The following is a 22668-nucleotide window of genomic DNA, read 5'->3' as shown; positions in this document are numbered from 1 at the left end:
TATGAAAGCTTTAACTTTGCAGCAATCAAGAATGAAATTATAATTATTATTAAAACCTTATCACTTATAAACAATATTGCAAGTATATATTAATTAACTGCTCTTTAAGTAACAGATGCTAAATGCTTTATATTGTTTCATTTGCCCTTTAGTATCCAGCAAAGTAGGTAACTATTGCTATCCCTCTACAGACAGTGCAGTCAAGTATTAAGAGGTTGAGTAATTTACTCATTGCTGTACTTGGCAGAGCTGGGCCTAACCTCACATAAAGCAAATGATGTAGTCCTTACTCTTAATAACTGCTCTGTAGCTATAGAAACCAAACTAAATTATCTCTAAACTCTATACTTGGGAACACAAATAATGTTTCCTTTCTAAATTATCTACATTCTGGTTTATTCAAATGGATCAGTAAGTCCAGGATCAAGTAAGCAATTTAATATGAAGGAGTTGGTATTGATTGTATCAAATTTACCAAATAAAAATATATGTCTTCATAACAGCTATAATAAATTTCTACCTTTTAATTTATTAGTGGGTGATATAAGTATGCCCACATTTATATACATTTCTTCTCATTCTCTTCCCCGTTCTTTTTATTTGATTCTCATTCTTCTGTTTCCACCAGAGACAATATGGACAGATACCATTACATTTCTGCCAAAATCAAACTAAGTGATATTAGCAGGTAGGCATGGCACTCAAATAGAGCATATTTTCCCATGTCCTTTCAGATTATATTATTTTAGGTGTTTCTTCCATGCTTGTTCATTAGGCTCTTGACCTTAATTACTGTGCTGTTATTATCTGTTTACAAATATTTTCCTTGTTCTAAATAGATATATAATGGTGGGGTCTATGTATCTTTTCCCCCCAGAGGCTAGAATATGACTGATTAATTGATTAACCAGAATAATGACAATATTGGATCCAAAATATTTATTTGGTTAAGACTTCCAATGCTCTAAAAACATTCTGGGTTGGATTTGGCGGAATTTTAGTTATACTGGTAAATTCTTTGTATAGAGGCCTACTCAAAATGTATTAGATGGGAAGTTATATCCTGGTTCCTGTAAGGCTAGTTTTAAACTTAATTTTGCATTGAATGGTAACTATTTTAATAATTTTTGGGATGCACCATAGAATATTGCCTCACTTTCCCTAGTCTTGATTTTATACTAGAACAACAAAGCTCAGTTAATTCATTTATTCTCTAAACCTGGAGCACAAGTCTGCACCCTGGCTGGTCTAAGGGTGAGTTGGGGCGAAGCCAGTAAAGGAAGGTCTGCCTTGACCTCCTGCTCTTTACAATCCAGTGGGAAAGTCGACATTGATCAAATTGTGATGTAAATAAATGCAAATAATAACCTGGATCCAGTGTTACAGAAGTGAATTACATCAAGTAAGGAGACACTGATGAATGGGGTCTTTTAGCTGAAATTCTGAATTTGAGTAGGAGTTTACCAGGTTAACAGTAAAATAAAAAAAATAAAAATAAATAAATAAATAAAAAAAACCATCCAGGCAGAAGGAATAGTGTATAATGCTGCCCTGTGGTGCTCAGAGTGACAAGGTTCCTGGATGAAGATGGAGAAAAGGCTGAAGTCACCAGACAGCCTGCTGAGGATTGGGGCTTTTTTCCACCTGTAATAGGAAGCCTATCACCTGTTTTAAACAAGATGAGTTGCATTATGTGATTCTTGACTGGAGAACCTTACATTTCCCCATTTAGGTCCAGAATTAAATCTAATTAACTTTAGTAGAGCTGGACTGCTCTCACAATTCATCTAGTATATTAAGGTACTGTAAGTTTAAGTTCCAATTTTGTCTCCTGAAAATTTGCTCTCTAATTAATTAATAAAGTAATTTTCTGCAGTTAGTTTAGGAATTCTTTCAAAGCCCCTAATGTCTGATTCAAAACAAAAACAAAAACAAAACAAAACAACAACAACAACAACAACAAAACAAAATAAAAAAACCACCTTTGGACTCAAACCATTCAAATATCAGGAGAAATTTTACATACAAAAAAAAAAAAATGTTGAAAAAATAGGGGTTAGTTTTATCCTGTCCTTTAAACATAGTTCCAACACTCTGGTCTTGAGGGAGGAGTTACTGAGTTGCCCTTCAGAAATTGTTATTTCAACAGTGTTTTTCTCTAGACAGATCCCAGGGAGAGTTTTCCCGCTGTAGTACCATGGTAACTGGCATGAAAAGTCTGAGCACTAAGAAAATCTTTGGATGAGTAGTTAAAGGAGAGAAAACTGTGAAAAGTGAAACCAGCTGATGACAGCCATACAGACAAGAGTGACATAAACAATGCCACTTTCTGTCCCAAAATATCTGAACCATATAATATCTGGATGAATTTGTTTCTTCTTTTTATGCCACCTAAAACTTCATTGGTGGATGATTCATCTCAGTTAACTAGTTCTTTCTTCTAAGAAATGGAGATATATTCCTAAAATCCTTTTCAATTCCAAATATCTCTAGAAACTAACTGTAACCATGGGCATTTAATTTCATTATACATTCTTAGCTGCTACCTAAAATCATTTTGCAATTTTTTAAAAGATTTTATTTATTTATTTGAAAGAGAGAGAGAGCATGAGCAGAGAGAGGGGCAGAGGGAGAGGAAGAGGGAGAGGGAGAAACAAACTCCCCGCTGAGCAGGGAGCCCAATGTGAGGCTTCATCCCAGGACCCTGAGATCATGACCTGAGCCAAAGGCAGACTGAGCCACCCAGGTACCCCTCATTCTGCAATGTGTTTTAAAGAATGGGGCTATCTTAGGTGTGGGAAAGCTTTTGACTTCATTTATTCTATTCACTCATTCATCAACAAACATTTCAAATATAAAAAAGAAACACATTATTCCATTCACTGAGTTTACATCAACATATGAAACAAACTACCAAAAAACTTTAATGCCCTATTGGAACTTGCATTCTAGATAAGAGTGGTGGAAGGAGAATGAAAGCAAATAATAAATATAAGAAATGAGTAGAGATAAGAGTAGATTGGAAGCTGATAAGTATAAAGATAAAGAAAGAATAGAACAGAAAAAGAGAATTGGGAACTTAAAACTCTAAGTAGTAAATATTAAGTCTTAGAATGGATTAGTGCTAAGATTATATACTACCCTAATGCCATATTATTTTATTCATAAATCTTAATCAACAGACTATTTAGAATAATAGCTGACTTGTGTCTATTGTGTGCTAAATAAGCACTCATTTCAATGATACTATCAGTCACAAATTACTATCTTTTGATTAGATGAGAAGTCATTTTAGAATTTGTGCTTGTTATGAACATGCTGACCGAAAGGCAAAGCAGAATTAGAAGCCATGTGGCTAAGACCAGAGACCACAGAGCTAGTGAGGGTAGGTAGATGAATATTTTGTTGGTAGCAGTGTGTTTGAATTTCAATCTAAAATAGTTTTCAATATTTTATTTATCATGTCTCTAATATTCTAGAAGTGCAAAGGACTATTTTCCAAGAAAAAGTTGAATATTACTACTTTTCTCAAAAACTATTGATCACCTATAATTAAATATAGTGACAATTCACTGTTAAAAATTGATATTCATGAAAAAAATACAGTTCTAAAATAACTTTTGTTATGAAGATAGAGAAACCCAGTGGAATTTTAGATTGTCTTTTCAACTATCCTATGTTAACAGTGCTATACTTCTTTTGTGCATGACATTTTATTATTTTTATTTTTAATAATTTTTGAAAGATTTTATTTATGTGAGGGAAAGAGTGAGAAAGAGAGAGTGAAGATCACGGAGCGAGGGGTGCAGAGGGACAGGGAGAGGCAGACTCCCCCCTGAGCAGGGAGCCAAATGCAGAGCTCCATTACAGGATCCCAGGATCCTGACTTCAGCTAAAGGTAAACACAACAGACTGAGCCACCCAGGCACCCAGATGTTTTATTCTTTAATGCATTTATTTGATTTTTCAATTATTGTTTTCAAACCTCTCAACTCTGCAATATCAAAAGAGAATTTTTATGCACTTATTTCAGCAATTTATTTTATTTCCTTCCATATGTTTCACTTACTTATTTTTCATTTTTTCATATCTCATTTGGTCAATTAGATTAAGAATTACTACAATGTTTTTGTCAGTTTATTTTATTCTGTTAATTATGTTGTATGTGCTTTCATACAAAGGAATCTAATTTTAATTAAAGATTTGTGGCTGATTCTTTTTCCATCATGCACATGCGCACTCTGATTTTTTTGTGCAAGTAAAGTTCACTTAGCATATCAAAGGGTCTGTGCTTGGTCACCACCATAGAACAACTTAGCTAGTTAATGGAAATACATAATTATCTGGTATTTGGAACTCTAAATAAGAATTTCTACAATGGACAGCATGCTACACATTGAAAAGAATGCCTATTTAAGGCATTTCCAATCTTTATTTGAAAACAAAAACTCTCAAAATCAACTGTTATTAATTACTAGATGCACAGTGAAATTCTAAACTGGTAGAAACTTTTTTATTTATTTTTTATTCATGAAAGACACAGAGAGATAGAGAGAGAGAGGCAGAGACACAGGCAGAGGGAGAAGTAGGCTCCATGCAGGGAGCCTGATGCGAGACTCAATCCTGGGACTCCAGGATCATGCCCTGGGCTGAAGGCAGACGCTAAACCACTGAGCCACCCAAGGATCCCTGGTAGATAAGTTTTTTGGGAGCCCTATCTGCTGAGTGGAGAAAAATCCATGAGTTTATTTAAATTATAGCTGGTGTCCATTAACATATTATTCATGGCATATATTGTTTCCTAATTAAAAGCTGTATTTTTATTTTTTGCAATTAAAAAGCATAATATATGATTTTCTCTTTTTAGGGGGGAGCAGAACATAATATTCCAGTTGTCATTTCAAAAATCTCCAAGGAGCAAAGAGGTAAAGTGTTAAGAGAATTACATGGTAACTATTCCTTTGTAAGCCATTCTTACTGAAGAATTGGTCAGTATTAGTATGTGATTGACTAGCTCCAGGATCCCCATGACCAGAGAGTAAGTGGCCAAGTCAGATTGCTGAGTCCATCCGTTTATTACTCCAGAGAAACGTTTCTCTCACAGGAAAGCATAGATGAAAGATGAGAGCATGTGACTATGTATAAATTAGGGACTGCATAGCTAATTAATTGTTTCATTAAACAAGCAAACATATAGACAAATTTAATGATAACAAATAAGGCAGTTCATGAAACACACATTTTTTTCATTTCTTATATGCAGTTTAACTTAATCTGCCATGATATTTCATCCAAAGATGTAAAACAACTGTTTCAATGACTGAAATCAGTAAGATAATCTAATGTTTAAAAAGAAACTCAGAGTTGATCTCATAGCTGATGGATTAATGTCTAGATAGAAACTTTCTCACAGATACTTTAATATTATAAGTACATGAGAAACTTTTGTCGTCCATCAAGAAGACTAACAAGTTTTAGGCAATTGTAAGATTTGAAGCGATATGATTAAATGGAAATAGGTGTTCCAATATCTGGGCAGAATCATACAATTGCCTTTGCATTCCTATTACTTGTGGATCTTTTAAGATGCTATCTGTATAAAACATTTAATATTTCCCTTGTATCAATTTTTATTTTACTTAATTATAAAACCCTTTCATCTGTATGAAGAAAATAGTCAATGCGTAATCATTGCCTTTCTTCCTTCACAGCGGAACTTTCAGGACTGCTTTTTATAGGAGACGCAATTCTACAGGTATACATTTTACCCTTATTTTCTATGTGCAACCAAAACATAAATTCAATTCACAGTATGCCACATGAAACCATAATTTTCTTTTCATTGCAGATAAATGGAATCAATGTGAGAAAATGCAGACATGAAGAAGTGGTGAGTTTTCTTTACTTTTTCTTAATAACATAATTTTCCCCATGTGCAAATAAGGATCTACTGCATTGCTAAACACTGTTCAACTTACTCCTTAGGTAGATGTGACATTGGTCCAGTGTGATAATCAGATTTTCAGATGATCTCTTCATTGGTGCCCGCATGTGTGTTTCATATTAGAAACAGGTCTGTGAGTAGTAAGTATCCAGGACAAAATGTAATTCAAAAAAATACTTTGACTGGCAGGGATTAATAGAAGAACTGGAGAAAACATAATAAGCAACCCTCAATGTCCACTAAATATATCTCTAGGTGAAATACACCTCTAACTCCTTGCGAATGTTTAAAAGCATATAAATAATATGAGGCGCCTAGGGGGCTCAATTCATTAAACATCTGCATTCAGTTCAGGTCATGATCCCAAAGTCTGGGATTGGAGCCCCATGTTGGGCTCCCTGCTCAGCAGGGAGTCTGCTTCTTCCTCCCCCTCTGCTGCTCCCCCTGCTTGTGCTCTCTCTCTCTCAAATAAATAGAATCTGAAAAAAATGAATAAAATCTTATATTTTTGTTTGCAAAGTCTTACCCAGTAGCAGAGTCAACTGGAAGAGCATAGAAAGTGTGTGTGTATGAAAGATAGAGAGAGAGAAAGAGAAAGAGAAAGAGACAAAATTTAAAGGAGTTTAATCTCAAGGCATCCTGAATTAGCACTGGGCAGAATGGTCATCAATTTTGTGTTTTTGTGTTGTTGTGTTCTGTATGTATGTATGCATGTACGTATTTTCGGGTGTCGATAAATATGCAGATCTGAAGGCCCAGCCTCATATGTTCTGATTCAGTCAGTTTAGGTGGGCCCAGGAATTCAGATTTTAACAATCAGGCCCAAGTGGTTCCATTGTAGGTGACCTATAAACCACACTTTGGGAGAAGCTGGAAAGTGGAAGGGCTTCTGATGGGGATGGTTAGAAGACATAAAACGTGGTACTAAATGAATAGGACTGTGTTAGGCATTTGGGAAACATTTGTCATGGTTGATTAAATAAGATTTATAGAGCCTTCAGTGAATTTCTGTAGTGGCTCACATAAGAAGGGATAGAGGAGAAATTATGTCTAAAAGTTTATGCTCAAGGATTGCATTTGAATACATTGCTCCTCTGTTAACCACTATTTAGAGAAAACTATTCTGATACGTTTGTGTATTTCAATCCTCAACAAGGCACCTGTGAAGTGTCTGTGAGAAACCACAGTTCCACAAGTAGTGATACAGGAGGGTTCTCAATCTTGCATGCTTGGACTAACTGATCCAGTTTGTTAGTATTCATCACTTGTTTTGTTCTTCTCCAAAATCTTACTTGGGTTACTGTGTTGCCACTCTGTGGTGAACATCCTATAAAATATGTGTTTCAAGCCTTGAGTTTACTACAAATATGTACAGAAAAATCAGTGTTTTAGAACAGGTTTTAGAAAAATGAGAGAACAGCACAGAGCACTGCAGATTCGGTCACAGTCACAAATGTTAAAGATGACCATGTAAGCAAGGTATTTTTAACTTTAGTCTTTTCTCAAAAACGTAAGTTGATTTTAAACTCATTGTACAGAAAGCAAAAATAAGTGCATTCTCTTTTAAAACCACATGCTGTTAGATGGAGTTGTGTTTGCAGTTGGTCCTTCCGAGGCAGACAGCATGCTTACACAAGCCGTGCTGTAGTTTTGATTAGACAGATTAGTGTGGCATGAAAGATTAGCTTGTGCTAGTAATGCCACTTCCTAATGCTGTTCATTCTGCTTCAAAGAAAAGGAATTTAGGATTGTAATGCAAATTATATGTGGCTCTTCATGATACACTTATTTTTTCAAGAGGCTTAACATCATCAGCTTTGAATTATGGGCACTAATATTCTTAAATTCCAATCTTTCACTTTCCAACAGTGATTAGATGCTTTTGTCTTCATTGCTAATTACCTAAGCAACTAGACTGACTTGTACCTCAGTGGGGCTGAGATATTAATTAAATGTTTAAGAATGTACTTAAATGGGCAGGAAAAGGCACAACAAGCTTAGAGGATATAGATGGTTTTAAAATAGCATGCTGATGTACCATGTTCAGTATTCCAAATCAGTGATTCACACAGAGTTCCAAACTCAGAAACAAATTGAGTAGGTCCGACAGTATGTTGTGGGTGCATGTAACTTTCCTCTAATTCATCTACATTACTCATTGACATTGCTAGAAATTTTGTATTTGGTCCCTGAGTAGCTTCACTCTTAGGATGCCTTTCACAATACAGCTGCAACTTCTGTGTCAGAGTTACAAGGCTTACTCTATGTAGAAGGGGAATCCCACGGTATCTGCTATGGGTACCCAATAGAACTGTTAAGGAATTATTTAGCCTAATGCCTAGAATTAGATTGCTGAAGCATTTGTGTCTGTGTGTTTCTCATGTTACTAGTGTGGACATAAAATAAGTCCGTTCTGGGCTGCACTTGTACCATGCAAGGGATAAAGAAGATTGCTGAAGGGGAGAATCTTCCAAAGTTTCCTCATTAAGAAAGACTAGCATGAGTGCCAAGTGTTGCTTGGCATGTGAGGCGGTGGGAGGGTAGCAGGGTACCCAGTTGAGAGGGCTTTCCCACTCACAGACAATTGTACACAAGTCCTAGCTGGACCATTTATTAACATTGTAATTTCAGACAAATGAGCTTACTTGTTCTGTCCCTCTCTTATTCATCTGTAAAAACAAATTATTAATTACCTGTATAAAGATCAAATGGTAGTAATGTATATGAAACTCCTAGCACAGAGCTGACAATTAAGACAAATTAGGTATTATTTTGTGCCATCAAATAATATTGCTTCACATTTGACACTCATCTCCCTGTTTACTCCCAGTGGTTACTACCTGTGTCAGTACTGGTCAGTGTCTTGTTGAGATCCATCTTGCCCCTTAGAGCTTCCATACACAGAGGGTCCTAATGCATGCCTGTCTGCACCTCAAGCTCCTTCTACCACACCCAGTTGGAAGTTGAAGTGGATACCCATGCCTGGAGGAACAGAGACATTTGAAAATGAGGGTTCCTTGTTCATTGTAGTAGGTGTTTCTTTTTGTTTTTTGTTTTTTTTTTAATTTTTTATTCATTTATGATAGTCACAGAGAGAGAGCGAGAGAGAGAGGCAGAGAGAGAAGCAGGCTCCATGCACAGGGAGCCTGATGTGGGATTCGATCCCGGATCTCCAGGATCGCGCCCTGGGCCAAAGGCAGGCGCCAAACCGCTGCGCCACCCAGGGATCCCTCTTTTTGTTTTTGATGTGAATTGCATTTTGTAGTCTATGACTTATACTCTGGAGATACCAAAAGTCCCTGATGTACCTTTTTTTTTTTTTTCAAGGAAACCTAGATCCATTACCACTGTTGATATTAAGATTGATTCTATTATTGTTCACCTTACCACTGAACCCTAGACACATTAAATGGATTGTCATCTATCTATCTATCTATCATCTATCTATCATCTATCTATCTATCAGCTATCTATTTTATTAACAGGTAAACTGATCATATCAAAATCTGAGTACCATGTATATGAAGTACATTGAGATGGAAACTTTTTTGAGAAAGAATATACAAATAACTTTGTCTCTAAATTTATTGCTAGGAGGATGTCATTTCTGAGGAGTTTATTAAAAGACCATATAAAAATTATTAGGAAAGGGCATGTTGACTAATCCCAGTCTTCAAAATATAACAGTGGTCTATTTATGCTCACTAGAAATAAAAGGACATAAGATCTAGCTATAGTAGAAAAAAATGCATCTTGAGTCTATAATCAAGATAGAAATGAGACTCTATTAGTAGAATTGAAATTTCCATCTAATAAGACTTTCAAAATAGAATAACTCATCACTAGGCAAAGCCAAATGCATGGATAGAGGATTCCAGAGGTTTCCTTCTAAATTATTTCTGCTCTCATGTTTGAGATTTATGGGTTCTAAAAAGAGGCTCATTTGCCTTTTGTTTTCATGGTTTTACTGATAGAAAATATTAGATAATTAGAAATGTAAATAACTATCTCGTTCTGAATTTTTAATTTTAAACCTAACTCTGAAAAGCTGTGTAATTCTTATAAAAGCAGAATGAATATCTCAAATTACGCAAGTTAAAATGATATATGCATTCAATATAAACAAATTTTGATAAAACTAATATAAGATGTTATTTAATAGAATTTTAATTGTTCTAATATACTTAATTTAATTCAAAATTTCCATTGGAATAAGATGAATATTTTTTTAAACTTATATTAATCAGAAAATAACTTTAAAGGGTTTATATCCTATTATCTGAAAATAAAGCAGTAATTTATACATTGGTTTACGAGGTTTTGAGTTACCAAGGAACATATTTAGGATGTGATTTAGGAACACACATCATTTTACACCATGGCAAAAAAGATTGAAATGTCACAAGAGTTACAAATAATATTTTACCTAACTGCTAATAATTTTTAATTTGTTCTCAGTTTGGAAATGGGTTTTGAGGTCTAACATATTAATGATTTCCTTAAGAATTCTAATCATGGTGGACTCTTTTTCTTTGAATTAACTACCACCAAGGAAAGCCATATGTGAAATAATTACACTTTTAATATTTCCTGCTGATTTTAGAAATGTTTAATGCAAAGACAAAAAAGTGCAAAATATTGTTTATGCTATGTTTGATTTTGGAAAGAAATAAAATACCAGGAACCTGCCTTGTCTACATATTTAGCTTTTTATTAGAACTGTTTGGAGTTCCTTCTCCGCTAAACCCACAGGTCTGTCTCTTCATTAGGTATAAATATAGATAGCACAGGCCACACTTTAATTAGATGCATGCACTTCACTCTTGGCTACTGAGTCTCATCAAATCCTTATTTGCTATCTAACAGCTCAAAGACCCAATTTCGCTGCTACGCTAATAATGAGACAAAGCCAACCCCGATAAACCAATTCCTTAGTGGGGGTCCCAGCCAATTTTTATCTAGAGGAATGGACATAGAGAATACATAGCAGCAGGCACAAGGAGACCTGTCATCCTAGGGGGCAGAGTGACTCTTGAGGTAGGAATAAACATGTTGATTGTCCCTCTTCATCTTCTGCAAAGACTCTTTGTAGTCATTACCACTCTCCAGGTTAGAACAATGAGGGTAGATGTGTGTTATAGAGCTCATACACTTTTCACAAAACTGACATTAATTTTCAAAATGATTAAAATCACCCAGGTGGAGGTACTGGGTGGTTCAGTCAGTTAAGTGTCTGCCTTCGGCTCAGGTCATGATCCCAGGGTCCCAGATTTGAAATACATCCATGTTAATATCTTTTTCAGCTAAAAAGTTCAATTATTTTAAAAGAACACACACTTTGTTAAACCTGTAGAACTATAGAAGGCAAATAGTGAACTCTAGTGGATCTAACTATGGGCCTTAGTTAATAATAATGTATCGAAAGGGGTTATGAATTGTAACAAATTAATACACTGGTGTAGGATCTTAATAATAGAGGATACTCTGTGTGAGAGAAGATGGGGAGGGAACTTTTTGCATAATTCTTCTATAAACTTTAAAGCATTCTAATGCTTTTCTTTGCTAAAAAGGAAAGTCCAGGGATGCCTGGGTGGCTCAGTGGTTGAACATCTGCCTTTAGCTCAGAGCGTGATCCTGTAGTCCCAGGACTGCGTCCCCCATCAGGCTCCCTGCATAGAGCCTGCTTCTCCCTCTGCCTCTGTCTCTGCCTTGCTCTCTCTCTGTGTCTCTCATGAATAAATACATAAATAAATCTTTAAAAAAAAAAGTAAAGACCATTAAAACTGAATAAAAAGGAAAAAACCACCCCACACACATTTCTGTGCTTTCGTGAGTGAATAGATATATGCCCAAATCATGGCATTTATAAATTAGGCATATACAAAAATCATGAAAATTGGGAAGTGATACTGAGAGTAGTCATAATTACTCAGATTAGTTTTTCTTTTTTGGGGTATCCATTACTCCTATGGATCCATTACTCCTTAGCCTGTGTCCCAGGAGAAAGCTTATTAGATTCAGGGAAAAAAAACCTGAAGAAAAATGTTTTGGAGAAAATGACTAAAATATCAGAGTGTGAGGAATTATGCCTTGCTGTCTCTAAGAAAATGTCTCTCAGAACACTCCCTACCACTATGTGATAAAGGAAGTGGTACCCAGTAGAAGCAGCCACTGTGTCCGGCAGAAGCAGTAATGTCATCAGTGTCTGCCATAATGAAGAGAGTTTAACAGAAGTGAACAAAGAAGAAAGAAAGATGGAGCACTGGACAAATGGAAAGACTAATTTGTAAGCACATGGACACTCAGAATCATTAGGGAATAAATAATTTTTATTTATTTCTGCAATTTTAGGGGGGTAAAAAATAAATGAGTCTAGAGTTATGCATTCATCTATTACTCTCCAAGTGGGTAGTTCTTACCAAGGGCCTTCTGGAGTTCTGTGTTCTGAAGTAATTCTGAGACATCTCAGGATGCTACAAGCTACTACTGAAGGTCATTGGGGCAATACCCATGATTCTCTGGATCAGAGATCAGAGAGTTAGAAAGGGAAAAAACCCAAGATCTAGTTAAAGATCCAAATACCTGTGGTCACCTGGATAGGAAATGACTCTGTAATTTTAAAGCAGAAAGATATCCTATTATACATGTGTTTACTTTTAAGACCTAAAACAGCTGCTATAGATACTATCACACCTTTACTCAATAGTTACAGTTTTGTGTATATAAACAAACTCCTAAAAAACTTGCTCTGGTTCCTAGTTTGGGATATTGAAATAGCATAGAAAAAAAAGTATATTTGACCCGTTCAGGATTATTTATCAAAAAACAAATCTGCTTTGGTCTGAATGTCTGTGTCTCTCCAGACTTCATATGTTGAAATTCTAATGCCAGTGTGATAGCATTGGGAAGTGATTAGGTCATGACTGTGGAGCCCTCGTGAACAGGATTAGTGACCTTATAAAAGAGGCCGTAGGAGCTACCTACCCACTTCCCTCATGTGAGAATATAAGAAGTCTACACCCCTGGAAAGGGCCTTTGCCTGACCATATTGGCTCACTGATATCGGACTTCCAGTCTCCAGACTGCAAGAAATAAATTTCTTATGTTTGGAAGCTACCCAGTCTATGATACTTTGTTATAGCAGGTGGAACAAACAAAGACATCTTCCCACGTGGTATATGTGCGATGTTAAACAGAGATTTGGAGTTAAAGGAAATGTTTTTATTTTTCCCCTCCTGAAACTTTTTTTTTAAAGATTTTTATTTATTTATTCATGATAGACATGGGAGAGTGGGGTGCAGAGACACAGGCAGAGGGAGAAGCAGGCTCCATGCCATGCTGGGAGCCCGGTGCGGGCCTCGATCCGTGACTCCAGAATCACGCTCTAGGCCGAAGGCAGGTGCCAAACCGCTGAGCCACCCAGGGATCCCCTGAATCTCTTTTTAATAAAAATAAACAGAGTCATTGGTAACTTTTTTGAAAATGGAAAGCAGATTTTCATTCATGGAAACTATCCTAGGTGGTCTGACAAAGCTGAAGCAAAAGCCAATGTTTAGCAAGCATTCACATCGCAGAACTGAGGAATCAGAGCGAAAAAGGGTGTTCAGCTAAAAACAGGAGTTGAATTAAAATTCACCAAGAGTGAGTATTTGGCTCCAGGCCTAGCAGAAGGCATAGGGGAGGTTCAGCACTACGATAAAGTAAGATACGTGTTCTGAACAGCAAGTTTCTCTGCTTTTCTCCTTCTTTAACTCTTAGAACACTGGCATAGAGGTGGTGTTTGTTTTATTTTGTTTTGTTTTTACCACTAAGAGGGGAGGTGAAATTTATAGTGAAATTGATCTAAGAGAAATAACCCACCAATAATACGTTTGGGCTCTTCTACTGCAGGCTGAGTTCCCACCAAAAACTCCACAGGAGAGCCCAGTAGTGGAAAAACCATGTGACCTCTACCCAAAGCTGTCAATTTGCTTTTCAGTGCCTCACCCTTAAATATTGACCTATGCTAAAGGATTACCAGTATTGGAAGGAAATTATCCATATCAAGACAACAGTTAAAGCAGAGAGACAAAAAAAAAAAAAAAAAAAAAAAGGAAGGAAGGAAAAAGACAATGCAATAGTTGAGGAAAAAAGTGGGAGTACTCAATACTACAGTATTTTCAGAGAAGGCAGAAACTATTACATGCATTTTTTAAAAGTCATCATTATATATAAAAAGAACATGTGGAGAAGAAAAGAAGATATTCAAACTTTGTTTATAATATTGGAAAAAAACACAGAATGTGGAAGGATTACAAAATAAAGTTGAGAAACTGGTCAAAATGGAATGAAATAACAAATAAGTAGGCAATATGACAGAAAAGAATATTAGAGATAGCCCATTCAGGAATTCTAACATCAGAACGATAGAATTTAAGTATTTTCCCAAGAAAATACTTGGGATAAAGGGATCAGCTATTATCTAAGGAATGTCACAAGAAAGGTATCCAGATTTGATGTATATGCTTTCAAATATAAATGAAATGGCAAACAAAAAAAGAAAAAGAAAAAGAAGAATGTCTACATATCTATGCTTGCTATATAGTAGCATAATACTATGATTTTAGCTAGCATTTCCCTAATGACTAAGAATTTTGAACATTTTTTATATGCTTATGATATTCCTTTATATTGTTGATTAATTGGGTTATTTGACTTATCCATTTTGAAGTTTATTTTATACATTCTGGCTGCAAGTCAAATATATAATTTGCAAATATTATTCCCAGTCTTGGCTTGTCCAGTTTCTTAATTGTATCTTTTGAAGCTCAAAGTTTTTGATTGTCATGAAGTTCATTTTATGAATATTTTAACTTTATCACTTGATCACAGCTTTTGCTGTCTTATCTAATAATTCTAAGAGTTGGAAGATCTGTTGCTTTGTTTTCTTCTGAGGGTTTTATAGTTTTAACTGTTACACTTAAGTCTATCATCAAATTTCAGTTAATTTTTGTATATGGTATGAGTTAAGGTAATATGGGTATCTAATTGTCCCAGCTCATTTGCTTTGGCACGTTTGTTACAATGAATTGTGCTAAATTTAAGAGTTTATTTTTAGATACTTCTGTTCCATTAATCTGTGTATGCTTAGGCCAATATCACACCATTGATTATTGTAACTTTGCGGTAAGTCTTGCAAATGAAAAATTTAAGTCTTCAAATTTTATTCTTTTCGTATTTGATTTTTTATTTTTGTTTTATTTTTTATTTTCTTATATTTGAGTTTTAAGAAAACTTTATGTTAGAACAGTTTTAGAAAAAAAAATTGTAAAGATAGTTTTGAGTGTTGTAATATACTCTATACCCAGTTTCCCTTTACTAATATTGAATTATTATACATTTCTGATGATTAATAAATATTGATACATTTTTATTAATGAAAGTCTAAATAACACCCTATTCATATGTCCTTAGTTTTTACTTAATATGGTTTTTTCCCTTCCCAGATCCCTTCCAGAACACACGTTGCATTTAGTAGTTTGTCTTAGACTCCTCTTGGCTCTTATATTTTCTAGGGTTCCTTTTTTGATAACTTGACCAGTTTTAAGGAGTACTGGTGAGATGTTTTGTAGAATATATCTCAATTGGGCTTTTCTCTGATTTATTCCTTGTCATTAGACTGGTCTCTGTGTGTTGGAGAGGAAGACCATAGAGGCAAAGTGCATTATCTTATCAAGTGTTTATACCATCAACATTATTTTATTAGCATTAATATTAATTTTGATCACTTTGCTGAGATAGAGTTTGTCAAATTTCTCTACTAAAAGTTATTTTTTTTCGTATTCTTTCCATACTGGGCTCTTTGGAAGGAGTACACTATGGAGAGACCACACTTAAACAATGTGGAATATACTTCACCTCCACAGCAGTACGTTGTCTACTTACATTCTTTAGAATTCTACTATATGTGAGATCTGTCTATACATCTTAGTTTATTTGTTTATTCAATCATATCAATAAATCAGTATAGACTTGTGGATATTTATTTTATACTTTGGATTATAAACCAATGCTGCTTTACTTTTTTTTTGCTCATGTGATTCTAACATTAGCCCTTAGGAGCTCTTTCAGTTGGTTTCAGTGTGTCTTTCAAATATTCCCTCGTTTTTTTTTAAGCATTTCTTCTTTTTTGACACTAAAATATGTTTCAAACTCATCCTGTATATTTCCTGCCAATCTAATAACCAGCCATTTCTCCTAGAGGCCCTGCTTCCCTTTATTAGAGAATATATTAGAAACCAAAATCTGAGTCCTGGGTGTGCTCCTTGAGGGCGGAGTAGAAGTACCTTCTAGATACACTCAGCTGATGAAACAAGGAAATATATGAGTGTGTGCAGACTTGTTCATGTACCCAAATGCATTCATACACATTCCTATATATAATCATTTGTATTAAGCCGAAAGTGGGTTTATATGGCTGCCTCCAAGCTAATCCATTATCATATGCATGATTCGGCCCGCTCTCCTGCTTCTCTGTAACCTCCCACTTCAATAAATGTCTACATCATCTGCCATCCATTGGTTAAGTGCTCAAATCCAGGACACATATACAGCAATATCAGAATTGTTAATCCATTCCCCAGTGGGAAAAACTTTATTAAGTAGAATAGAGTTTATGTACAGTTCTTTTGTTTTGTTTTGTTTTGCCTTCAGTCTTACAGATTTTGTTTATTTACAAAGTTACAGAACTTAGTACCACTACCACATCCCCTTCAGTGAAGTTGTTTCAAACATTCATAATAAAATTAGACTTTTGTCACATTCTGTATTGCATCATAATATCCCCCCAGTCTCCTAAATGATTTTAAAAAAAAATTTGTACACATTAAGGTTCTCTCCCTTTTTGGCTGTAAATTCTATGAGTTTTAACAAATACAGAGTATCATGTATGACCATTATGATGCCATATAGGATAGTTTCACTTTCCAAAAAAAATCCTCTTCATCTGTTCCTTTCCTACTTCTTCCATGCCAGGATTATCTGGAAATGATCATTTTACGATCCTTATAGTTTTGCCTTTACAATAACATTACATAATTGGATCTGAGAGAATATAGCCTTTTTAGATTGGTTTGTTTCATTTAGCAACGTGCATTTATGAATAACCCATGTCTTTCCATGGCCTGATAGTTCATTTCTTTTTGAGCACTGAATGATATTCCATTGGTTATATGATGGAATAGTAAACAACTGCACTACAGTTTGTTTATCCATCCACCTACTGAAGGACAGACATCATGCTTGCTTCTGGTTCTTGGTAATTATAACTAAAGCTACTGTAAATATTTGCATACAGGTTTTTGTGTGGACAAAATTTTCAAATTATGGACATTAATCTAGGACTACAATTACTGATTACAGAGTAAGACTATATTCAGTTTGTATGAAACTGCCAAACTGTCTTCCAAAAAGGCTGTGCCATTTTATACATCCACCAGTAATGAAGAAGTGTTGCCAGTGTTGTATATTCTCACCAGCAATTGGTATTGTCAGGTTTTTTGGTTATATACCATGTTAACAAGTGTGTAGTAGTTTCTCATTGTTATTTTCATCTACAGTTCCTTAGTGACAAAGGATATTGACCACTTTTTCATATGCTTATTTGCCTTCTTTGTATTTTCTTTGGTGATATGTCTGTTTGTACAGTTTGCCCCCTTTTTAATTGAGTTAGGAGTTTTCTTATTGAGAGTTAAGTTCTTGGTATGTATTGGAGATAATTATTTGTATATGTTGTATACAGCAACAAACATTTTTTCAAATATTTCTTTTAAAAATATTTTCTCCCTGTTTGTGAGTTGCCTTTTCATTTTCTTAAAAGTAAATTTTTCAGAAAAGAGGTTTATCATTTTAATAAAGTCCAATGCATCAATTTTTTCTTTCATGAATTGTGCTTTTGGTGTTGCATTTAAAAACTCATCACCAAAAAATTAATTAATTAATTAATTAATTAAAAAAACCTCATCACCAGAGGCACCTGAGTGGTTCAGCTAGTTAAGCATCCACTCTGGGCTCAAGTCATGATCACAGAGTTGTGGGATTGAGCCTCTTGTCAGGCTTCCTGCTCAGCAGGGAACCTGCTTCTCCCTCTCTCACTCCTCCTACTTGTGCTCCCTCTCCCTCTGTGTCAATAAATAAAAACAAAAAAAATTAAAAACTCATCACCAAACCCAAGATCATTGGGTAATTTCCTTTGCTTTCTTCTAAATATTTTATACTATTGAATTTTACATTTAGTTTTATGATTAATTTTGAATTACTTTTTGTGAAAAGGGTAAGGTTTGTTTCTAAGTTATTATTACCATTATTTTTTGCATATAGATTTTGATTGTTATAGCACATTTGTCAAATGACTGAATTTTCATTGTATTACCTTTACTCCTTTGTTGATCAGTTGACTGTACTTGTGTGAGGCTATTTCTGGTCTTATTTTCTTCCGTTAATCAATATGTGTGTTCTTTTGCCAATAGCATGTTGTCTTGATTATTGCAGCTTTATGGTAAGTCTTGAAATCAGGAAGAACATGTCTACTAACTGTTCTTCTTCCTCAGTATTCTATTGACACTTCTAAATCTTGCTTTTCCATATAAACTTTAGAATTACTTTTAGGTTTTATTTTCCAGTTTTTATTTAAATCCCAGTGAGTTAACATACAGTGTAATATTAGTTTCAGGTGCACAATATAGTGATTCAACAATTCCATACAACAACTTAGTGCTTATCACAAGTTCACTGCTTAATCCCCATCACTTCTTTTTTGTGGCATATTTTTTTTTATGGACATAGTTTTATTTTTTTTTATTTTTTTTATTTATTTATGATAGTCACAAAGAGAGAGGCAGAGACATAGGCAGAGGGAGAAGCAGGCTCCATGCACCCGGAGCCCGACGTGGGATTCGATCCTGGGTCTCTAGGATTGCACTCTGGGCTAAAGGCAGGCGCTAAGCCGCTGCGCCACCCAGGGATCCCTCTTGTGGCATATTGTACTAGCTGGACTTTCAATATGATTTGAATAAACATTTTGGAGAAAATATGTCCTTGCATTGTTTCTGGTCTCGATGAGAAGGATTTTAGCTTCCTACAATTAAATATGTGTTAGCTGTGGGGTTTTTTTGTAGATGCTCTTTATCAAGTTGAGGAAGTTTCCCTGTATTTCTGCTTTGCCAAGAATTTTAATCACGGATATATGTAAGGTTCTTTCAAATGCTTTTTCTGCATCAATTGATATGACCCTAGTATTTTTGTTGTTTAGCCTTTTGATGTGGTAGATGACACTGATTGAATTAAAAATGTTAAATCATCCTTGCTTACATGGAATAAATCCAATTTGGTGTGGTATATAATTCATTTTATAGATTGTTGGGTTTGATGTGATAAAATTTTTTTGGAGATCATTGTGTTAATGAGATATACTGGTCTTAATTTTTTTCTATAATGTTTTTTAAGATCATTTTTGATATTAAGATGACTTTGGAAATGTTTCTCCTGCCTCTATTTCTAGATAGGATTATAGAAGATTGTTACCATTTCTTCATTAAATATGATAGAACTCAACAGGGAAACTGTCTTGGTTGGGTCCTTTTTATCTTTTTTTTTTGTTATGTTATTAGTATTGGTTCAATTTCTTTGATATAGGCCATTTCAGAATACCTATTTTTCCTTTCATGAGTTTTAGTAGTTGTGTCTTTCAAAGAATTGATCCATACCTTCCAAGTTATCCAAATTGTGAGCATAGAGTTGTTCAGAGTATTCCATTATTAACCTTTTGTTTTAAAGTCCATAGGATGAATAGAGATGACCCTCTTTTATTTCTGATATCGGTAATTTATATCTTCTCTCTTTATTTCTTGATTAGTCTTGGTTAGTCTGGTAGTCTGGTTTATCAATTTTATTAATCATTGTTCAGATTTATTTAATTATTATTCATGTTTCAAAGAACAAGTGTTTTGTTTCATTGATTTTTCTCTGTTGCCTTTGTTTTCCATTTCATTGATTTCCTCTAATTTTTATTGTTTGTTTTCTTTGTGCATTAGGCTTTGTTGCTCTACTTTTGTAGTTTCCTATAGTGGAAGCTTATAGCATTGATTTTAATCTTATTTTTTAATATATGCATTTGATGGTATACATTTCTCTCTAAGCATTCCTTTCCAGCTCTTTCTGTTAGTGATTTCCCCCTTAAAGTCCTTGTGCTTGGGGATATACTTTGTATGATTTCTTTTCCTTTTAAATTTTCTTTTCTGAGCTAGAATTTGGTCTGTCTTTATGAATTTTCCATGTGAGCCTGGGAAGAATACACATTTTACTTTTTTGGATGGAGTATTCTGTGGAACTCTATTGTGTGAATCAGACTGCTATTGTTGTTTAGTTCAATAATACCATTGCAGAATTGCTACCTGCTTGAACTATTATTTCTTAAAAGAGTGCTATTGAAGTCTACAACCATCATAATGGACATATCTATTTCTCCTTCAATTCATCAGTACTTACCTCACATATTTTCATATTCTCCTGTTAGATTATTTAGTATTACTAAATATTCTCAGATTTTACTACTTTATTTTTATTCAATTCCCTTTTAACCTGGAGAAATTATTTTGGTTCTGAGGTTGGCTCTGTGTGTGATTCATAAGTTCCTCCAGCTATCTTTGATTAGTGTTAGCAAGGTACATTTTTCTCTAAGCCTTCAACTTAATCATATTGATATATTAAATTTTTGGTAGAATTTAGAGTTAGATCTTTTATATATCCTTGATAATCTCTTTTTTATTAGATAAATTTAGACCATTCAAATATAAAATTATTATTGATAAAAATGAATCAATATCCATCGTGTTTATAAATCTATTCTATTTATATAGCATTTGTTCTGTTTCTGCTCACTTCATTTCCAATTTTACTCTTACTTCCTCCAATATATATTTTTAATTAATCTACATAATTAATCTTTAAATAGCCTTATTTTGTTTCGTATATAATTCAGGTACTTTACTACAAAATATTCCTAATTCATCCCTCTCATCTATTATACATGGCTGTCATTCATATTACTTATGTATAACCTTCAATAACCTGATACATTGTTACTATTACTTTTTTCTTATCTTGATCTGAATTTCTGAGGTATTACTTTCCTAACCCTTAAAAAAATTTATGTATCATTTTTTTCAGTTCAGAGCTTTGTGTAAGGCATTCTCTATTGTGTATATGTTAACGTTTTACTTCTTGGTAAGATGTTTCCCTTGCTCTTTGGCTTATTTCAGGATTTCTTCTTTGTCTTTGACTTTCTACAGTTTGATTTCCTGGAGTCAGTACCCAAGAAAAATAACATATCCACACTAATGCTTGTACACAAATGCTTATAGCAGCATAATTTATAGTAGCCAGAAAGCAGAAACAACAAACACAGCAACTGATAAATGGATGAACAAAATGTATATCTACATAATTGAACGTTGACAATAAAAAAGATAAAAGGGTACAATATGGATGAATCTTGAAAATGTACTAAGTAAAAAAAAAAAAAGCTACTCACCAAAGACCACACATAATTGTATTATCTATCTCATTTACATGAAAAGTCCAGAAAGGCAAATCCATAGGGACAGAAAATAGATTAGTGGTTGCCTAGGCCTAGGGAGAGGGGATGATAAATGAATGTTAATGGGTACAGGGTTTCTTTTTAGGTTGACAAAAAATGTTCTAAAGTTATATAGTGATAAAAGTTACACTTTTATTATAGAATTACAATTCTAATTATGTATACTAAAAATCACTGAGTTGGATGCTTCAAACATGTGAATTTCATATTGTATAAATAATTTATCAATTATGATATTAGACAAAAATGAAAATACATTTGTAGAAGTCATTGTATGATTTATTTTTTTTTTTTTTCATTTTTTTTTTCTTTTTTTTTTTTTTTTCTTTTTTTTTTTTTTTTTTTTTTCATTGTATGATTTAAATGTTATTTTAATTTTTACTTGATATAACTTAATACATCAATTCCATGATAAAATAAACGGCAAATACAGAAAACCACATAAAACAAATACATAGCTTAGTAAATTATTATAAAACAAATAACCTTTAAATTATTACTATGCTAAGAAACTGAATTTTTCTAACACCCAGAAGCCCCACTGTACATTCCATCTTAAGTATAGGCTTCCAATGAAACCACTGGGTTAAATTTTGTATCGATCACTTACTTGGGTGATTTTTACTAAATCCCTATACAATATTGTTTTGTTTTGCATATTTTTTCAGAACTTTCTATGTAGTTTAAGTTTTAATTCCCAGACTTTCTCTGGAGTCATCATCTGAAATTTGTTTTATTGTTTATTGATAAAGGAATAGATACTTTACACAAGGAATTTATATAATCTCTCTACTTTATGTTTTGGAAATATATCACAATTGTAGTTACATTACATTTTAATAAAACCTTTTATTTTGGGATAACTGTAGATTCACATGAGTTATAGTAAGAACTACAGAGAGATCTTGTGTACACTTTATTCAGTTCCTCTAAGAATAACATCTTGTAAAACTATAGTACAGCATCACAACCAGGATGTTGACATTGGTATAATCAAGATTTAGTGATGATCTTCATCACTAAAGGGACCCTCATTTTACCCATTTATAGCCACACCTACTTCCCTCCTGCCCTCACACTCTACTGAAAA

General features: G+C 34.0%; 1 protein-coding gene across 5 annotated transcripts in view; it reads left to right on the top strand.

The window, feature by feature from the left end:
- The window catches only part of SNTG1 (syntrophin gamma 1), an 814835-nt gene that overhangs the window by 578568 nt on the left and 213599 nt on the right, over window positions 1-22668 (top strand). For all 5 annotated transcript variants that reach the window (XM_072804669.1, XM_072804667.1, XM_072804668.1 and 2 more), the window contains 3 exons: window positions 4868-4925; window positions 5712-5755; window positions 5849-5890. In XM_072804669.1, the coding sequence (XP_072660770.1) occupies window positions 4868-4925; window positions 5712-5755; window positions 5849-5890 (144 nt within the window). The remainder of the gene's footprint in view (window positions 1-4867; window positions 4926-5711; window positions 5756-5848; window positions 5891-22668) is intronic.

Source organism: Canis lupus, chromosome 28 (genome assembly GCF_048164855.1).
Source record: "Canis lupus baileyi chromosome 28, mCanLup2.hap1, whole genome shotgun sequence".
Taxonomy (NCBI): Eukaryota; Metazoa; Chordata; class Mammalia; order Carnivora; family Canidae; genus Canis; species Canis lupus.
The sequence above is the reverse complement of the archived record's forward strand: the minus strand, read 5'-3'. Positions and strand labels throughout refer to the sequence as shown.